We start from the raw sequence: 18,890 nt of genomic DNA, 5'->3' as shown, positions 1-18,890 counted from the left end.
TGTTTAGAATATTCATACAAAACCGACGAATATGACAAAAATAATATCAGTACCAAGACACTGATCTGGGATAACAAGTCAGACCACAGTGATTATTGAAATTGTCCATAGGGTAACATCTGCTTGAAGTCCCATATGACTGGTCTGGCACAGCTGATTTATCAATTTGTGTCAAACCGTTGACACATCATAGTAGATCATAGTACAGACAGTTACGGTGTAAAACAAATAACATCATCTTCAAAGCTTAGATTCATCTTGCTGTTGTGATATAACGTTATTGCTGCGTTATTTTTTTTAGCTAAAAAAGAATCCGAAAACGTAATAACATTATTATTTCAAGGAGGTTAAAAAATGGACTGATAACCACATAGTATCCTCATAAACACTGTGACCTGTCACACACGGGGGAAGGACACCGTGTATGCTCGTGGGAATCTCAGAACAAGAAAGGGTTTCCCAACCACGCCCCCAGAGAGCCTTTTCACATGACGACATCACATATTGCGCCAACTATTCTAGCGTCGTTATAACTCTCTCTTCCGAGATTATTTAGCTTCATTGTGCCACATTCAATAAAAATAACATATTCTATGCATTATATTTGATTTTTGCTGTCTAGCTTTCTATCATTGCACATTTAAAAAAATTGACCAGGAACTATTTTGTTCGGGTACGCATAAACGAGGTATGTGCTGCGGTTCTTATGACGTCACCTATGGCATGTGGAATAGGTCAAAGTTCATATCGTCCCAATGTTTGGATACGAACGAAGGAAGTGGGACATACTGACAGGAAAATGAGGTGAGGTATGGTTTGACGGACCATGGGCAGCAGGAAAGATCACCGACTGACGTTCCTACAGAGCTTTGTGTGCGGAGGAACAGCAGGGGTGACCAGCAGGACCCTCACATCGCCTCTGGATGTCGTCAAGATTCTGTCCCAGGTTCGTAACTTTTCAAAAATTGTGAAACACGTTGCATGATAAACATGGTGGGGAGGGGTGAACTCAACAACGGAAATAGAAAATATGTAACGTTTTTCTCTTATTTTGGATGAATAAGATAAATTTCCTGCGTATGGACGATGTTGGTACATGTAGTTATGTGTCCTCATGACAAACATGTCGCGATCATATGAGTAACGTGCATCACATGATCGTGTCACTATCAGTCAGTTGTCAGTGGTATTCTACGTAAACAAGCCATGAAAGGTAAACAAGCCATCTGCGTGGGAAAGGTTAGGTCGCGAGATGGACGTCACCAACATAAGATGATTGGAAACAAACTGGAATGGTAAGAAAACCCTTAAGATGAAAGTATGTAACTTGCACATATTTACATATTTATTTATTTATGTTAGTTTGTAAACATATTTATTTATTGTCTTGAGATTAATAATTAAAAATGTAAAAGTTAACAGTATGTTTTCGGGCTTGTTACCAGTGTAAGGAAGGATTGACGTCATGAATGGGCCATAAAACATCCAGGTAGAAACTGACGACAGTATGGGAATGTTGTCTGTTGTTTACTTCATATATTTGGCCTCCTTCTGTCAATGTTGACAATGATAAAATCCTAATTGATATCAGCCATACAGTTATGACTACGACTAAACAGTCCATATACGAGAATGGCAGTCTCCACATAGGGCACTTGTAAGCTGACTCAGGTCAGGAAAGGAGATGATGTCAACAGTTGAAGTACAGTTGTATTTTTCTTTTCTCCTGTAGGTTGGAATCAAAGACACCCAAGAAGGATTCCTCAGAGCCTTCTCCAACTTGTACAAAAATGAAGGACTCCGAGCCTTTTGGAAGGGCAACTTTCTGGGCTGCATGCGGCTGTTTCCGTACACAGCCATACAGTTCAGTGCCTATACCAAGTTCCGGCGGCTGTTTGTGGATGACATGGGTTACCTGAGCGCGGGTGGAGCCCTGATGGCAGGCAGTCTGGGTGGGATCACGGCCACCTGCATCATGTACCCAACAGACACGGTCAAGACTCGGCTCACAGCCCAGCATACCAAGAGGAGCAAAGCTCACTACAGGGGCATCATCCATGCATTTAGAGTGGTGTACAGGACAGAGGGAATCACAGCATTCTTCAGAGGAATGTCCACATCAGTCATAGGTGCGAGAAATCTCAAAACTTTTTGGTAGTTTTATTTTTGTGGTTCATGACAATGATGGGATGCAGAGATGATGTCTCCTTGTAAGTTGTAAGGCTAATATTTGGCTACTGTACAACAGAATTGTTTCATCTGCAAATTTTAAACATGGTGAAAACCTTATATCTCCTACTGTAAAACCACTGCAAAAATTTGTGCCAGTTTCTTTATCACAAATAATTATATAAAATGTAGTTATGGAAAGCTGATTTTTGTGTCGCATGCATGACTTTGTTGTCTTGCCTGCTATTTTGTTGTCTTTTAGAACATCCTGTATTAGCACAGGGAAGAAGTCCCTTACAAGCCCCCTCCTTGTATTTCAGGTGTGGTACCGTTTGCAGGAGGAACCTTCATGGCCTACGAGCTGCTGGACCGTGCCTGGAGCGTCCCCTCCTCTCACCTCACTCCACTAGCTAACTTCATTAATGGCTGCATTGCTGCTGCTTTTGCACAAACCTTTTCGTATCCATTTGACACCATCAGGAAAAAGTTACAGGTGAAAATGTGTTGCTGGTGTTTTACTTTTGTAAACATTTTTAAGGGATACATTGTACAAGAAGTCCTACGCCCTCACTCATAATAACTTTTACGTGAAACACAGTGCCAGTAGTGTTTATTTTTGTGTTACCAAAACAAAGTATGATGCCACAAAGCTACCTCAGCAATAAATATTTCACTGTGATCTATGGATGTTCTATATAACTATATAAGAATAAAGTAAAATCTCTTTTTTTTAAAGTACTTTCTTGCATAACGTTTTCTGATAATTATGACATTGACATTCATAATCAGTTATCACATTGATATCTATCATTCAAATGTGCCCTCTGATCTTTCTCAGGCATACAGCACAGTGTTACCTCACAGAGGAGGGGTGGATGTGGAGTTTACAGGGATGGTGGATGCTTTCATTCAAACGTATAAACACGGGGGGATGCAGGGTCTATGGAGGGGCACTACAGCAAACCTTATGAAGGTACTTATGCCATTTTTGTGATGTACATGTACTGTGGTATATGGTATCAGTTATTATCAGCTTAAATGTACTGACTTGCATTGAAGTAAATACAAATGAAGAGAGGATATCTGCTCTATAGCTTTTTTTCACAATATAAGAATCTAAGCATTAGTAATTGGGTTTGAGAATTAAAGCTTAACAGTTAATGAAAATCGCTGACAGTGTTATCTTGATCAACATGATTGTCATCTCCCTCCCCTGCTCAGGTTGTGCCATATGCGGGTGTGATGTTCATGTCATTTGAGGCGTGTAAAAGGACTTTCCTGTACAGCAATGGCTTCACGGTCTCGCCGTGGAGCGACATTCCCAAACCTGGGATTGACCAAACTCTGACACCGGGGGAGCTCAGGGAGTGGCAGAGGAACCAGAGGGTCATCAAAAGACGTGTCAAACTCTCCTAGCACCAAGTCTCATACGGCATAGTCTAGTGGCAACAACTGTAGAAGGGGAGTCTTCCTTCTGAAATGAAGGAAAACAATTCAGAATGGCCCCTGTATTGAATCCCTCAGGGTTAAATCTGTTGTAGGGAACATTGTAATATATTTATTGGTTTTGTATTCTAGACAATCAGTGTTGCAGATGACACTATAATAGCTGACATACAGTAGCACTAATCAAAGCAAATTGTCTGGCTAAACCATTTTAACAAGAGAATATTTTGCTGGTAAGGGAGAAAGTGACAAGAGAGTTGAACATTCAAAACCTGGTGTACAGACTTTGTCAACACATACACTACTGTACATTTCCTTAGGACTGCTTTAAGTTTAAGGGAAGAAAAGGAGGTGCTCTTGATGCATTATTGCAGTATCTATACTGATATCAAAATTGAAAACAGTTTGTACAGGAGAGAATTATTATCATGCAACTGTCAATATCAGAGGATGCATTGAACCATTATTTATCTGCTTTTATTAGTTATGGATGAGGAATCTCATATGGCTAGTCCCTTTTAAACAGTTGACCAGATATATTCTGTGTATACATAACCAATAGCCTGTTTCCTTTTAAAACTACAGTACTTGTGCTAAACATGCTTTGATTTTGAAAGCTAATATCACCAGCAAAGTGCATGCGTAGTGCATTCATGTGCAGGATCCTTATGTGCATGAACTTGCAGGACTATTTCGCAGTGTGTTTCAGTGGGAAGCAGCATTATGTATATGTATAGTTTGTCATGGTAGAAAAATCGTGGTAAAATTGCTGGCTTGTTCGTACACTACCTTTATATGCCTGGATTGTTGTGAATGCTTTGAACATGTAAACATTCTGCTTCTTTCTTTTCCTGTTTTGTCCTGATGTTTTAGAATTACAATTTCTTAAATAATAATGATAATATAATAGTTTCTATGCTGAAAGAGAAAGGAACTTTGCATCTAAAATTTTGCTCGCCTTTTGCGTGTTGGCATGGGTCTTAATCGACAGGGCAGTGGGGAACCCTATCTGTTGAAGTTCTCATTGCAGGCTAACAGCACATGAATGTGACAATTCTGCTCCAGTTACTTTTGGCCATTCTCCTAAGCAGATATCCAATGGCGCTAGCAAAGACAACAGGTGGTTTCCTAGCACTGGTGGGTGTCTCTGCGTAGAAGAATGCTTTTGGTCTCCAAGAATCTAAGTAGATGTTGGCACATGCATGGTAATCATGCAGGCAGCTGTGTAATGGCTGTACAGGACTTTTTGCTGCAGTACTGATAGTGATTAATAGGAGTCGCTTTTGATCAATGGTAAGGAAACTGGTTGCACCTCATGGTAAAATGCATGCAGCCCCACCAACATGATGTTGAAAATTTGATGCAATGTTACTGAATGCTTTAAAGGCTTTGCTGCTGTTTAAAATTCCTTCTGTTCCTAACGAATGTTTTAAAAAATGTGTCTGTTTTGTGTCATCATGAATGCTATACCAATGTCTGCCCTACAGGTGGAGACCGAGTTGAACCATGACACATGTACTATTGCTTTTAGGAGAAGTAAGAAGTGTGGGGAAATGGAAATTTTTGAGTGGAGATGAAAGATTCTTAGAATGTTCTTGGAGGAAGAAAGACCATGGTTAAAGACCTGGTGTAAATGTGAAGAGTAGTGAAAATGTGTTGCCAGTACGAAGGTGGAAAATGGAAAAGTGTCGTGTTTACCAGATACAAAACAAACAATTTATGTTTGAGCTGTCCTGCTTCTTTTATTATGTCTGAAGTATAAAATATAAACACAGTAGCTAACTGTAGAAAATATCTGATAAAGCAGGCGACCTCTGACCAAGGACAATTCATGATGCATGTAATGATGCTATATCCTCACTGCAATGGGCAGGATGGTTACATTTTTAAAAAAATGCAGATTTTGCACTTTCAGCATATCAGCTGTTTTCAATGGTACTATCACGTTAAGACTTCAGTTATATCACATTCAAAGCAGTAGCAAACCCAGAAGAAAAGGTCCAAAATAAATTTTCATGTTTGTAATGAATGTTGTTTGGCAGCAGAGAATGAATGATGTGAAGTCCAACCTAGAATTACGAAACCTTTTCGTCAGTTTTTTGCTATGCACTACCATGGATCCCTGGGCATGTTACAGAAGAATAATTGATGTGTGAATAGTTTAAAAAGTCATGGGGGCAGTCTGACTTTACTGGAAAGAGTATAGCATTTGTCATGCATGACAATTGTCTGTGCTATCAAGGTGTTCCAAGACACTGCTGAGCAATCCCATCGGCCCAGCCTAAAGAGACTGGTGTTACAAGCCCTCCTACAGATGGGCGTCCTTGGGACGAGTCCTCACAACGTGGGCAGGAAGAGTTAGCTTTCCACAGACCTCCATTGTCCTGATTACTGTGAAGGAAGAGCATTTCTCCATCCTTTTCTGAGTTGCTGCGACAATTGTGTCAGCAGATGTCTGTATTCACTTTTCCCTGCCACATTATGATCCTCCAGTTCATCCGTGTCATGTAGGTACAGTTCTCGAGCTGCAACAAGGTCAAAATCAGGTTTGAAGGTGTCTGGGTTGAACGCCACCCATTCTGTGTACCGATACTGCTCTGTCCTCATGGAATAACCCATGTACTGGATATCCTTTAGGTGGGGAAGATCAGAATTAATCTGTGGCTGCTCAGACGGACGTGGGTATTGGCTGAACACTGCTGGCTTCCATGATGTTACAATATTTTGTCTGCTTGTACCACCAGTGACATTCAATATCACTGGCACGAAGCTGCTGCCTTCGGTACAGAGCTCAACTTTAGAGGAATCAGTTGGACAGAGCGGTGGTGTCCTTAAGTTTGCCATCTCGGCAAGGGTAGGAAATATGTCAACCAGTTCAACTAAAGCATCGCTTTCATGTCCCTCTTCTGGAAGAGTTTGTAAGCGGCAATGAGGTAATCCTGCTTTGTTGCAACTGTTCTTCTGGACCAATACATTATCATTTCCTCCAGATGGTGCGTTTACAATGTTATGGTTTGGTATTTCATTAATGCACGACTCTAGAGCATCAATGTACGGGAAGGTAGAGTCTCCCCTGACAGGCTGGTGAGTGACACCTGGTACGTAGAGTATCAGAGGGACCCGTGTGGCCACTTCAAAGTTACTGTACTTGGCCCACTCCTGGTGCTCTCCAAGTGACCAACCTGTCAAAGTACCAGTAAAAATGTTAGAGTTAAGTTCACTGAATAGATTATGATCTACTTTGACTCATATGGGTACGAAACACCTTAAAAAAGACCTTGATATTTTGTGAGGTCATAGAAATATGTATAGGTGCCATCTTCTTCTTTTGAACTGCTAAGCCCCTTTCACTTCTCAACACCTACAGACAGCAAATGCAGATGATTGGTAGTTGACAAGCCGAAGACATTGCTCATGATTATCTCCCAATCATGGTCTGAAGAAGATCAGGAGGCCATTGATAAGCCTTGAGGCAAGCATACAAGCAAAAAGCACATTGGCATAGAGTTGGGTGGCACGTACAGTGGGGATCTAGCCCACTCTCTGTGTGGCACCTCGAGGAGTCTGACTCCTAGGGTACATGTATGTGTGACTCCTAGGGTTTGTATAACCAACCTCCTTGGTATAACAGGTGCTTTAGCAAGTGTGAACCATCTGCAAAGGCACTGCAAATTCTACAACAGAATTGTGTCTGGACTCCTTTAAAATAAAATAAAAAAGAAGAATTAAAGTTCTGAGAACTCACCATGGTCCCCCACCAGTACAACTATGGTGTTTGTGGCCAATCCCTGTTCATCTAGTGCAGCCAGCACCCTGCCCACCTGGCTGTCTGTGTAGCTGGTCGCTGCATAGTAACCCTGTCTCATCAGCAGCTAATGTAAACAAATAGGTTTGTTAAGAACCTTTTGCCTTAAGACAGTGATCTGATTGACCATATAACAACCAAAATTTGATTTCTGTGACTCTTTATTTCATAATTGGAATATAACACAAGACCTAAAAGTATGATTTTGATCTTGAAAAAGAAAATGTCATAACATTACAAATGCAAACAAAAAAGTTGACAAGTCAATGAAAACTATTTCAGCTCATGTCAACTTGATTCAATAGTCCTCACTTGAAATTTTCTGGGTACAGGTCCATAGGGAAAACTGATGTTTAGGGCCTTAACGTCCTCACGTTTGCGGATGTCAGTGAATGGATTCCAGGCAATGGTGGGGAGATCTGGGGGCAGGGAAAGGTTGGGCGCCAAGTGGATGTTGAAGAGAGGATACAAGTCTGAAACAAGAATGATATATCTTTAATTCTCAACCATATTCTAAGAATTGGAGAATTCAAACTGTTTGCTGATCCAACAAATTGGACTCACCAAAATTTTTGACTGGATCAGTCCTTTTTGTTTAGAATCGGTGAACAGTGTAAATTCCCCAAACCACAAACAATTGCTGGCAAACAGTAGAAAAAAGTGAAGAAGTTAACATGCTTAAGAAAGATAATATAGAATCTTTTGCAATCCACTACTAGGAAAGAAATACCGGTACCTTGGAATTCTCTGGGGTACTTGAACGGAATATGAGGCTTATGGAAGCCCACAGCCAGAAAGAATGGTTGCTTAGGGCTTGTTTGGGAGGAGGCAGAAACGTTTTGAAGAAACTCCACAGCATAGTCTGCACTCTGGATGTCGGGCAGAGACCCGAGTGGCTGGGACTTCACGTCCACAGGACATACAAGGTTCATATGGAGCTGTCCATCCGGACCTGGACAAACCTGGCACAAAACACACACACATTAACAGTCTACATGGACACAGACTATTATATAATAGAGCTTACATTGCATTAAGGTATGATCCTAGTCAGGCCGAGGACTTCTGATGATGTCTTGAAAATGCTACGAGGGGCGTGCAATAAGTAATGGTCCTGACCCACTTCCAGTTGTCTGATCTAAATGAAATTTTGTATGTGTAATAATTCATATCTCTATGGGTTATGTTGCAAAAGACAGCTCTGAACTAATTGTGGTTTCTGATTTACTGGTGTTTGAACTTAGTCAGGTGCGAAATGGACCAGGTGTGAAATGGAACCAGTTGAGTGTCGCGCAGTGATCCGGTTTTTGTATTTGAAAGGACGCACACCAAAGAAGACTTTTGATGAAATAAATGAAACTTATGGTGATGATGCCCCATCATATGACCTTGTAAAACGCTGGCATCCTGAATTCAAACGTGGCTGGAAGTCTGTGGAAACAGCTCCCAGACCTGGTCGTCCCTCTTGTGCCATTGATGAGGCATCAGTTGGAGGACCAACCTGGGGTGTCCTACAAAATCGGTGTCCAGAGCTGCATCAAACGATGGGAGAAATGCATAACTCTGGGTGATTCCTATGAAGAGAAAGACTTATAACTGTGCCAAGTTTCATTAATCTCCTGCTATGGGAAATGGGTCAGGACCATTACTAATTGCACGCCCCTCGTACTTAGTGTTATCTATGGCTCTTGATTTTTTTTTCTAAGCACCTTGTTACAAGGTAATAACTTATGCATAATTTTATGATGTCATCAAGAATTACAAAAGTAAAAATACGCCCCTTTTTACAAAAGTTGTCCCCACTCTACTATTGCTATACATTCTAAGAAGCCTGAATGAGGCTGCTTATATGCACTTTGCCTGAGTGTATGACTTTTCAACACAGCCCTGTATGAGTTGAATGGTCACTCAAGTTGCCATGATAACTATGATAATAACAATGGCTATTATAATAGAAAGACTAACTTTTTTCATCTTGAACTTCTGAGTGGGAGGGTGGTACGCTGGAACAGACCAGCTGTAAGGGGCATCATCACTGAAGTTTGATGATATACCTAAAAAAAGTTATTTCTTAGTTTACTGAGCAAATACAAACAAATTAAGTCACAGACAACAAAAGACGTGCAATGTGGATGTTTTGACTTGGTAAAATGTAGTTATGAAGTTTGACTAGATCTTTACTAAAGCTGTCAACATAGTAAATCTTCTGACTGTATGTGTGTGTGTGTGTGTCCCAGGGCTCTAGCCAGCGTCCGTTTTTCCGTCAATTGACGGAAATTTGCTGCATGTGACGGAAAAATTTTAAAACCAATACGTCAACCTCGACGGACAAAAATCTGATACTAGCTCCTTGGTGGAAGCTACAGGCGGCTTGGGGACGCCGTCCATGGCCATAAAAGCCACAGTTTGTCTTGCTATTGTTATGATTGTTGACAATGTCTGTCGGTGCCCTTTCGCATACGATAATCTCATTAAAACCCGTTTTTCAAGGTCTCAGTCCAGTCTCTCTAACTATTGGAATAGTGTTTTCGCGACAATGGAAATTGGCTGACGGAAAAGAAAATTCGAGCTGGCTAGAGCCCTGGTGTGTCCTCCAAACTCTCAACAGTGAGAAAAGCTTCTACTAGAAATGCAAAACCAAGCCTCCATGAAAATAAATGACTGCTCACCTGGGTGGAAGACTTTCCCCACAGAAGCAGTGAAGTAGCCAGACTCCTTGAAGTGCTGAGGCAGAGTGGTGAAGTTTCCCGCGGCTGTTCTCCAGTAGGAGTAGAAGTCGTACAAGCGGGTCGTGTCCGGCCTGCGACCGGTCAGGAACGAGGTACGGCTGGGACCGCATACTGCTTGCTGAGGTCACATGATGGTGTCAATGCAAAAACGAATATTACTCACACAAAAACAAAATAATAATCATTATGTACAAGAGATGTGCAGACAGGAAATGCATGGCATCAATGTAAGGTTGAAGTGTCTCAGGAACAACATTTAAAGAACTGACAACATTTTGACAACCTGGCAATATCTGGAAAACCAAAGAGGCGATATGAAGTTTTTCTTTCATGATAACATTACATGTGAAGTTTCATATCTATACCAAATATGCTTTACAAGGATTTATCAATTTGAAGACTGTGAAATGGCTTACCTGCACAAATGCATTGTTGAACTTGATTCCTTTAGCTGCCAGCTGATCGATGTTGGGTGTGATCACGTTTTGGTATCCATAGCAACCAAGGGCAGGTCGGAGGTCATCAATGACCAGAAAAAGCACATTAGGACTTTCTCCTGTAGAAAATAACCAATAATTAAATGCCACTTCCAATCAGTTCCAATAACGTTATATGGAATTTTGTGAGTCAAGTTGTCAAACATGAATTAACATTAATGCCACATCAAATGTTAATGTGCCTATAACTTACAACTTATTACATTGTATTATAACCCTAGCAAAATGACTCTTGCAAATACGCATTGAATACAGGGATAATGTAAGCCACTTTTTGAACACGCCCCCAGAGAAGTAGTCTATATCACATTATTAGTAGCTACTACTAAGCTACTGTCAGAAATTGCTTCTGCAAAATGTAGCTTACTACCTGCACCGTTCTTTAAAACTGCTGCACAAGACTGAAGAAACAGGAGACATGTGGCCACTGTAGCTGATGTTACCCTCATCTTCATCCGTGTTCCATCTGTCTTTCACAACTTGAACCTCTCCCAAAGTTTGCATTATTTTCTTGCTCGTGATCTGCAACGGAAGCGGAAGTCACGAGTTGCGCAATATTTGGCATATTCCATTCTGTATATGGTGGGAGATATATGTCTCATATATGATGTTGTTTCACAATTCAGCTGTAATATTATTAGTGTTTAGTATTGATCTTATAATATAGAATATTATTGGTATCATTTTACTCTACTAATACTTATATTTTAATTCTTACATCGTAGGCAAAGTCGGTACACCACCATCGCTCGGAATAGAACTGTCCAATATGGCTGCCTGCTGACGACGCGAGACTCGTGGCCTCGTTGCAACTTTCAGTGATATTACTACCGTAAATTTGGGTATTTAAGGTTAGTTTTGCCTTAAAATCTGTAACGAAACATAGGCAAGCACTTATCGCGCTTTTTGTCCTGTGCAGATAATCGCTGTTATCAGTAAACGTGGAAAAAAATGGTTTAGAAAATGTAGCCAACTGTCTGCACGTGTTGTCACATGTGGTATGAGAGAAACTTTACACTAGTATTCAGCATCAAAGGATTTTTTGTGTGATTAGAGAGCTACCCTAGGATGGGATAACTGGCAAAGACTCTCTGCCATTTAAACTTTGCAACATTGTTTACACTGTCTACTACTACACGAGTCAATTATATACTGGGCATGCAACATACAAACACCCAGGCACTAGCTTGCAGTACAAATGTTATAGTTACAGTAGTAATTATAGTTCAAGTAATAATCATGAGTCTTAATTGCATTCCAGGATATACTTCAGCTTCAGGCCAAGTCAGACATAGTTCTTTGCGCTGTGTGAGCTAAGAAGTCAACATGGTGAACAGACCCTTCAAGAATAAGCAGAGCAAACGACTCACCTGCCACAAGAAATACAAGATCAAGAAGAAGATAAAGGAGCATAACAGGAAGGTTCGGAAAGCGGCAAAGAAGAAGAACACTGCCACTAAGGTAGCAAGAGCGAGAAAAGATCCAGGAGTGCCCTCAGAAGCTCCTTTCAAAGAACAGATATTGCGGGAAGCCCAGAAGAGAAAGCAGAAGGCTGAAGAGGAGAGAGAACAGCGCAAAGCCAAAAGACAGAAAATGTTGGAAAAGAAACGTAAGGCAGAGAAGGCTAAAAGAGACGTGGCCAGTTTACAGAAGGATGCTCTCAAACGGCAGAAGGCTTTTGAGCAGAAGCAGGCGACCATGCTACAATTGGAAACAGATGCTTCCAGCAAAGGCTTGAAAAGTACAGAGAATTCACGGAAAGCCTTTTACAGAGAGTTCCGGAAGGTTGTGGAGGCAGCTGATGTAGTGCTGGAGGTGTTGGATGCCAGAGATCCTCTGGGTTGTCGCTGCCCTCAGGTCGAGCAATCCATCCTCGCTGCTGGTCCCAACAAGCGGATTGTGCTCATCCTGAACAAGATAGACTTGGTACCTCGCGAGATCGTGGAAAAGTGGCTGAAGTACCTTAGGAACGAGTTTCCAACTATGGCCTTCAAAGCATCTACCCAGAGCCAGACCCATAATTTGTCTCAGAGCAAAGTCCCAGTCAACCTCGCTAACAAGGACCTGCTGACATCCAGTCGCTGCCTCGGAGCAGACAGTCTCATGCAACTCCTCAACAACTACTGCCGCAACATGAACATCAAGACCACCATTTCTGTGGGGATCATCGGGCTCCCCAATGTTGGAAAGAGCTCGATCATCAACAGTCTGAAGCGGTCTCGTGCCTGTGCCGTCGGTGGAACACCTGGGGTGACCAAGACCCTGCAAGAGGTTCAGATTGACAAGCACATCAAGTTGATTGACAGTCCTGGTATCGTCATGACGTCGGGACTATCGGATGCTGCTCTCATCCTCCGTAACTGTTTGAAGGTGGAAACCATCTCCGACGTGGTCACTCCAGTTGATGCCATCCTGCGCAGGTGCAACAAGCAGCAGATTATGCTCAACTACGGGGTTCCAGATTATGCTAATGTCCACGAGTTTCTTGCACTCCTTGCCAAACGACAGGGAAAGTTGAAGAAAGGGGGAGTGCCTGATGTCGACAAAGCAGCCAAGCTTGTGCTGCAGGACTGGACGATTGGAAAAATCACCTACTTCACCCATCCTCCAGAGTCCCACGTCATGCCTGTCCATCTGGGAGCAGAGATTGTGTCAGAGATGGGAAAGGCTTTTGACATTAGCACACTAGAGAAAGACATTGACAAAGTTCTTGGAAACCTCACTATGGAAACCACCAGTGACATGCTGGCCATGGAGTCAATGGGTCCAATGGAAGGAGCCATGGAGGAGGAGGAGGGAGATGAAGAAGAGGACTCAGAAGAAGATGAAGAAATGAGTTCAGGAGATGGAGAGGAAGAGGAAGAGAATGATGAAATGGATGAAGAGGAAGATGAGTTCATCAAGCCCGTACCAGAGAGTAACCTTGCTGAACTGGGCACCATTTCTGTCAATGTCAAGGCCAAGGAAAAGAAGTCTGAGCCCAAATCCGTCACAAAAGAGAAGCCCGGTACAAGCCTAGAGATCCCCTCAGTGCTTGAGGGAAACCTCCAGCTGGGAAAGGCTGCCAAAGTGGCTCAGAAAAGAAGGAAGAAGCAGCAGAAGAGGGCCGACAAGCTGTCGACCCAGTTGTCTGACTCCTTGTCCGCAGCCATGGACTTTGGTCTGGGCGAGGACGACAGTTACAACTTTGACACAGATTTCAAGTAGACTTGATAAATGAAATGCTGTAATACGTGATTGATGTAATGTCCTTCTTTATTTGCTGTTGTATTATTAGTAACATGGTTAAATTTCCTTATTTCTTGCTGGCGTATGTAGCAGCCACAGATCCTAGAAACCTACAGTATGAGATATCAGCTGTAAATTGACATGAGAATAAGGCTGGTTCTGAGGTCTGTCTGGATGAGGCTCTTTTCAGTTGTAATACTGAAGAAAGTTCTGAGATGAAATGAGAAGAAAACTTTCAGTTTGAGTTATAGTTTGAGATAAAATGTTGGATGTCATGGAGCCCCTACGACCACTGAGGTTACGGGCCCTGAGTGAGTGAGTAAAATGTTGATTTGGTAAAACTACTAAAACTGGAGAGATATCTTCCTATGATCTTTAAACTTAAAGATGTTTATGTACCATATTTGCTAATGGAACTGTCTATTTTATTCAAACAGTAGAAATATGGTAGTGTCAAAAAATGGACACAGTTATGTCTATCAGGATGAGAAAGTCACAATCAGGTTAGAAAAAATGCGTGAATTATTTACGTTGTTACGCTGTTAGTCAAATGTACTACATAATTGTAAAGTGGTGTTATATGGCTGCCATCACTTACTGAACATTATTATAATATTAAACGATGTGAAAAAGGATGATGCTATCCTTTGGTCCTTTATTCAACAGTATCATTTTTTTCTTGTCTCAAGTCATTCTAACGTTACATTCTGTATCACAGTTGAAGTGTAATTTCCACCTTACACAACGAAATTGGATTTACACAAACTTTTGACTATCCAACTCCAGTCGTTGAAAAGGAATGAGCAATCCACTGCTTCTGTGACATTGGGTTGTGCAGATTAAGACCTTTTAAGTCAAGTCATCTAACAGGTAAAAAAAAAATGAAAACCCAGCCGGATGCCTAATCTCTGCTTGGAGACTAACATTAACCCTCCAAGCAGAGGTTTGGCCCCGGCTGTTTTTGACATTTTTGGCGCTTTTATTGGGCTTTTTATTTTGTACCGTTTTTTCTTATGTCTCACGGCGTTGGGAAAACAAAGAAGACGGTTCAAAATAGAAATCCTAATTAAAACGCCTATTAACAAACGTCAAAAACAGCCGGAGTCCCTAACCTCTGCTTGAAGAATAGCAAATGATTAGCCAGCGTTGATTGGACAAACGGTCACAAATTGGACCAATGGGCCAACCTCTTGCAGATCGTCTTATCCATTGTAGAATAAGGTGAGTCTCAGTTTTAAAATTATGTTATATTTGACGTTGGTTGTGTAATTTAAGGATATATGACACAACTTAGATTTGACAAAGAAAGTAATATAAACAGATAAAAGTCACACTTGTGTCATTCAACCCCCATAGATCTCCAAGTAAACTTATTTTGAAAGAGACTCCCATTTTTTGAAGTGGATCAGTCTAACATTCTAGCGCGCAGCCGAAAAAAAAGGTTGACTGAGCTGAGCTGAGCAAAGTGAGGTGGTACCTTAACTATTATTCCTACAAACTCTACGTTTCCGACTCTCGAAGTGGTGCATTACTGAAGGTATGTGAAAGGGCTATGTATGTGACCCAATAACCATGTTATTTTAGATCGTGTATATGACTGTAGTTTGTATCTCGTGCCTAGTAACGCAGTGTTTTAGTAAACGGTAACTGATGGGGGAGGGGGGCCCTGATCGATGAGTCATGTCATACTAATTTTCTGGTAGCATAGGTCTTGATAATTTGATTGCGACAGGGGCATTACTAGCACATATAATACACGTATATTTGATTGTATTTTTTTGGTATTATTCATATTGAAATAAATGAAGGTGTTTCTCATCTCACAAATCGGACCCTACCCCAACTTTGGTTGGGTCAAGTCCTATGGCCTAGAAAAAAAAAATTCTGTGTCTTCAGTCCTGAAAAAAATATTTTCTGTAGGTAGGCCGAGCGGTTTAAGCAACCCCGCTGCTTGGCCATCTGGATCCGATTCCATGGATCCGTGGGCCTGAGTTTGATCCCAGACATGTAATTTTGTCTCATGTTATGGAAGAGACTTCCACGAGAAAAATTAATGGAGGTCCCGTCCGTGTTGGAGGAGGTGCCTCCAGCATGTACATTTGTAAAACAGCCTCATTACTCAGATTGGGTACCTACTGGCTGCAATAATACACCAGCTGAATTATTATGATAGTTACAAATCTGTGGATACATGATTTTATCCTTCATTAGATAGGACAAGCAGACTTTTTCTTGAATAGAACTGAATCAAAATTCTAATTGGAATCTATGTGCCTCCATTGCCCACCCCCTAAAAAGGCTAGGGTTGGCAGGTTTTTCTAGGGTAAGTTGGGAAATAGGAAACACAACATTTTTTTTCAAGGCCCAACTGTAATTACAATACAAACTCCCAGGTCGAGTCCTAAGAAAAAAAAAAAAAAATGTTGTGTTTCCTGTTTCCTACCTACCCTAAAAAAACCTGCCGACCCTAGACTTTTTTTGGGGGATGGGCAGTGGAGTCACATAGCTTCCAGTTAGAATTTTTATTTGGCCTGCTTCCTATTGAAGTAAAACACTGCTTGTCCCATCTAATGAAGGATAAATGTATCTATCATGCACAAAATTAAAGTTTGACATTGAAAGACAAGTGTCATCATACCTTTCAGTTTACTTTGTTCAACTGTATTGTAAATATGTATCACTAGAATTTTGGCCAGCCTAAAAAAAAAAGATAATCCCTACCTACCGACCCTAATTTTTTCAGGACTGAAACAGGAAACACAACATTTTTTTCCTGGGCCTAACTCAAAATTTGTCACTATAAATGTCAGTTAACTGCTCATTGTCACAAGAGATCAGCAACTCATCTTTTTCCAGACCTACGTTTACATTTACCGTGTCACACTTATTCAGTGCATTATTCATGTAAAGATATGGCCAATTTTTCATTGTGATTGATTTGTTGTGTTAAAATGTAACCATTCCCTCCCATACCAACAAGGTTTATGGGAACACAAATAATGTCACACACTGTATAAAAACTATAATGAGATTATGAGGCACAAGAATAGTGATGTTGTTTCACATTTTTAAGCCCTGCAGTCCATGCTCAATCTGATATTTCTAGCCTTCTAGTACTTATGATATTGTTGTTTTCTGTGCAGGAAGTAACCCAAAGCCACCATGGATGTTGGTAAGATAGTGGAGCAGCAGGTTATTCAGGCAGCCCAGGCTGTGGAGGAGCAGATCGATGCTGAGATGAACCGCCTGGACAACATGGACGAGGACGACTTGGAAAGAATCAAGCAGAAACGGCTGGCAGTCCTGAAAAAACAGGCTTCTAAAAAACAGGTTAGAAGTCCACACTTCAGGTGGAAACAAACTTCCTTAGGTCGATACATGTATCATGCTTTTATGCCATTAAATTTGTTGGGTAGAGTAGAGGTATTTAGAATAAGAACAATAGGTCAAACTACAGATAATATATAGAGTCTGAGTTCACTTTCTAGTAATCCACAGCTGCTAGTTACTGATACAATTATGGCAGGTCATTAAGTATAATGTTACATTATACTTAATGACCTGCCATACCTAACCTTTGCACATCACCTGTCAGGGCCCAAAATACCACCTGCATATGCAGGTTAGTGCAGGTAGAATTGGAGCTGTACAGGTGTTTCTGGTGTCTACCTACACCTAACCTGCACTAGTCCATGTACTGGGTTTTATACATAAATGTCCCATAATGTAGGTGTACACGGATTGTTATTAGCTGCATTGGCTGTTACCACCTATAGAGTATAAAAGAAAAGATAGCAATGTTTCCTGAACAATTTTAGTATGATCCATACTTCCTAAATTCAGAGTGGTGCAGGTAAAATTTGTCTGGTGCAGGTAATTTTCAATGTTACGTGCAACAGTGCAGGTATGCAGAAAAAAGTACATCAGGCCTGTACTGTAGTTGGAATCCCTAGTACTGAGATAGTGGATAGGTTTTCCCTTCCACCACTACTAAGAAAGCTCACTGCTCACTGATTATGATTGAGACAATGTGATGACCAAGTTACTTTCTTCCTGACAGGAACTCCTTCAGATGGGCCATGGCCAGTACACAGAGATCCCAGAAGAAAAGGAGTTCTTTCCTGTCTGCCAGAAGAGCCCCCGCGTGGTGTGCCACTTCTACCGGGAGAGCACGTTCCGCTGCAAGATCGTGGACAAGCACCTGGCCATCCTGGCGCCCAAGCACGTTGGAACCAGGTTCTGCAAGATCGATGCGGAGAAGTGCAAGTGGCTGTGTGAGAGGCTGAAGGTGCGCGTCCTACCCACCATCTGCTTGGTGATCGACGGCAAGACAAAGGACTTTGTCGTAGGGTTCGACGACCTCGGAGGGGTGGACGACTTCCCCACAGAAATGATGGAGTGGCGGTTAGGGTTATCTGGGGTCATTGACTGTGACGCAGACCCTACCAACCCCCCCACACTGGGGCAGAAACCAAAGGGAGTGAGAGGGAAGAAGTCCATCAGGGGTGGGGCAGGGGACTCTGATGATGATTCTGATGATGATTAACTATTCCTCCATCATCTTGAGCTTCATTTTAAGTCATCTTGTGGTGTGATTTTTAAAACCTGGCAACCAGATCTATTATAACTGCAGAGTCTCTTCCATCATCATTTCTTCCTCATTTTCGTCTTTTCCACCTAAAACGACTCAGCAGTTGCAATAGGTTTGGGGTATCCGCAGGTGATTCAATTTGCAGCCTCTAAACAATGGTTCCCTATACAAAAAAGAGGAGAAAGCAACTGTTAATAACTCAACTTTCTGACGTTACTGGCACACAAACATACCCTCATATGAAAGCCCGACATCTCAGCTATCCGACAAACCACATTTCGGCATGAATCTAACGGTGAAAACTCCCGGGAAACTGAAAGATTGACCCATGACCTCAAAACCGCACCACAACCCAGTGAGTAGGCCATGTGCTAGGACAAAAAAGTCCCAACTTTATACCCCCTAAAAACCACACAAACTCAGCT

At 41.6% G+C, this 18,890-nt stretch overlaps 4 protein-coding genes across 7 annotated transcripts; 3 read left to right on the top strand and 1 right to left on the bottom strand.

The window, feature by feature from the left end:
- Window positions 1–724: 724 nt before the first annotated feature.
- Window positions 725–4,985, top strand: LOC118419920 (solute carrier family 25 member 43-like). Its single transcript, XM_035826587.1, has 5 exons — window positions 725–946; window positions 1,733–2,129; window positions 2,490–2,662; window positions 3,008–3,142; window positions 3,391–4,985. The coding sequence occupies exons 1-5, from the start codon at window positions 827–829 to the stop codon at window positions 3,583–3,585; spliced, it is 1,020 nt and encodes a 339-aa protein (XP_035682480.1). The 5' UTR covers window positions 725–826; the 3' UTR covers window positions 3,586–4,985.
- A 358-nt stretch (window positions 4,986–5,343) lies between these two features.
- LOC118419919 (iduronate 2-sulfatase-like) lies at window positions 5,344–11,199 on the bottom strand. Of its 4 annotated transcripts, none has more exons than XM_035826585.1 (8): window positions 11,023–11,199; window positions 10,566–10,705; window positions 10,090–10,267; window positions 9,386–9,474; window positions 8,157–8,382; window positions 7,733–7,893; window positions 7,361–7,487; window positions 5,344–6,797 (listed from the first exon to the last, which is right to left on the bottom strand). In XM_035826585.1, the coding sequence occupies exons 1-8, from the start codon at window positions 11,099–11,101 to the stop codon at window positions 6,004–6,006; spliced, it is 1,794 nt and encodes a 597-aa protein (XP_035682478.1). In that variant the 5' UTR covers window positions 11,102–11,199; the 3' UTR covers window positions 5,344–6,003. The 4 variants fall into 4 exon arrangements, with proteins under 4 accessions (XP_035682478.1, XP_035682476.1, XP_035682477.1 ...); XM_035826583.1 differs by having other exon boundaries at window positions 11,014–11,188; XM_035826584.1 differs by having other exon boundaries at window positions 11,017–11,188.
- A 153-nt stretch (window positions 11,200–11,352) lies between these two features.
- Window positions 11,353–14,532, top strand: LOC118419918 (guanine nucleotide-binding protein-like 3 homolog). The gene is made up of 2 exons (XM_035826581.1): window positions 11,353–11,497; window positions 11,908–14,532. Exon 2 carries the CDS (start codon window positions 11,973–11,975, stop codon window positions 13,851–13,853), a length of 1,881 nt encoding a protein of 626 aa, XP_035682474.1. The 5' UTR covers window positions 11,353–11,497; window positions 11,908–11,972; the 3' UTR covers window positions 13,854–14,532.
- A 703-nt stretch (window positions 14,533–15,235) lies between these two features.
- Window positions 15,236–18,640, top strand: LOC118419921 (thioredoxin domain-containing protein 9-like). Its single transcript, XM_035826588.1, has 3 exons — window positions 15,236–15,411; window positions 17,018–17,204; window positions 17,935–18,640. The coding sequence occupies exons 2-3, from the start codon at window positions 17,037–17,039 to the stop codon at window positions 18,418–18,420; spliced, it is 654 nt and encodes a 217-aa protein (XP_035682481.1). The 5' UTR covers window positions 15,236–15,411; window positions 17,018–17,036; the 3' UTR covers window positions 18,421–18,640.
- The last annotated feature ends 250 nt before the right edge of the window (window positions 18,641–18,890 follow it).

Source organism: Branchiostoma floridae, chromosome 7, assembly GCF_000003815.2.
Source record: "Branchiostoma floridae strain S238N-H82 chromosome 7, Bfl_VNyyK, whole genome shotgun sequence".
NCBI lineage: Eukaryota > Metazoa > Chordata > Leptocardii > Amphioxiformes > Branchiostomatidae > Branchiostoma > Branchiostoma floridae.
The sequence above is the reverse complement of the archived record's forward strand: the minus strand, read 5'-3'. Positions and strand labels throughout refer to the sequence as shown.

Bases quoted from the DNA above. Each gene is read 5' to 3' on its own strand.
- LOC118419920 (XM_035826587.1), top strand. From the start codon at position 827: ATGGGCAGCAGGAAAGATCACCGACTGACGTTCCTACAGAGCTTTGTG. The intron at 2,130-2,489 runs GTGCGAGAAATC...CTTGTATTTCAG, and splicing joins AATGTCCACATCAGTCATAG to GTGTGGTACCGTTTGCAGGA. The intron at 2,663-3,007 runs GTGAAAATGTGT...GATCTTTCTCAG, and splicing joins CCATCAGGAAAAAGTTACAG to GCATACAGCACAGTGTTACC.
- LOC118419919 (XM_035826583.1), bottom strand. From the start codon at position 11,101: ATGAAGATGAGGGTAACATCAGCTACAGTGGCCACATGTCTCCTGTTT. The intron at 10,706-11,013 runs GTAAGCTACATT...TATTTTCTACAG, and splicing joins TTTAAAGAACGGTGCAGGTA to GAGAAAGTCCTAATGTGCTT. The intron at 6,798-7,360 runs GTGAGTTCTCAG...GTACTTTGACAG, and splicing joins TGTACTGGTGGGGGACCATG to GTTGGTCACTTGGAGAGCAC.
- LOC118419918 (XM_035826581.1), top strand. From the start codon at position 11,973: ATGGTGAACAGACCCTTCAAGAATAAGCAGAGCAAACGACTCACCTGC.
- LOC118419921 (XM_035826588.1), top strand. From the start codon at position 17,037: ATGGATGTTGGTAAGATAGTGGAGCAGCAGGTTATTCAGGCAGCCCAG. The intron at 17,205-17,934 runs GTTAGAAGTCCA...TCTTCCTGACAG, and splicing joins AACAGGCTTCTAAAAAACAG to GAACTCCTTCAGATGGGCCA.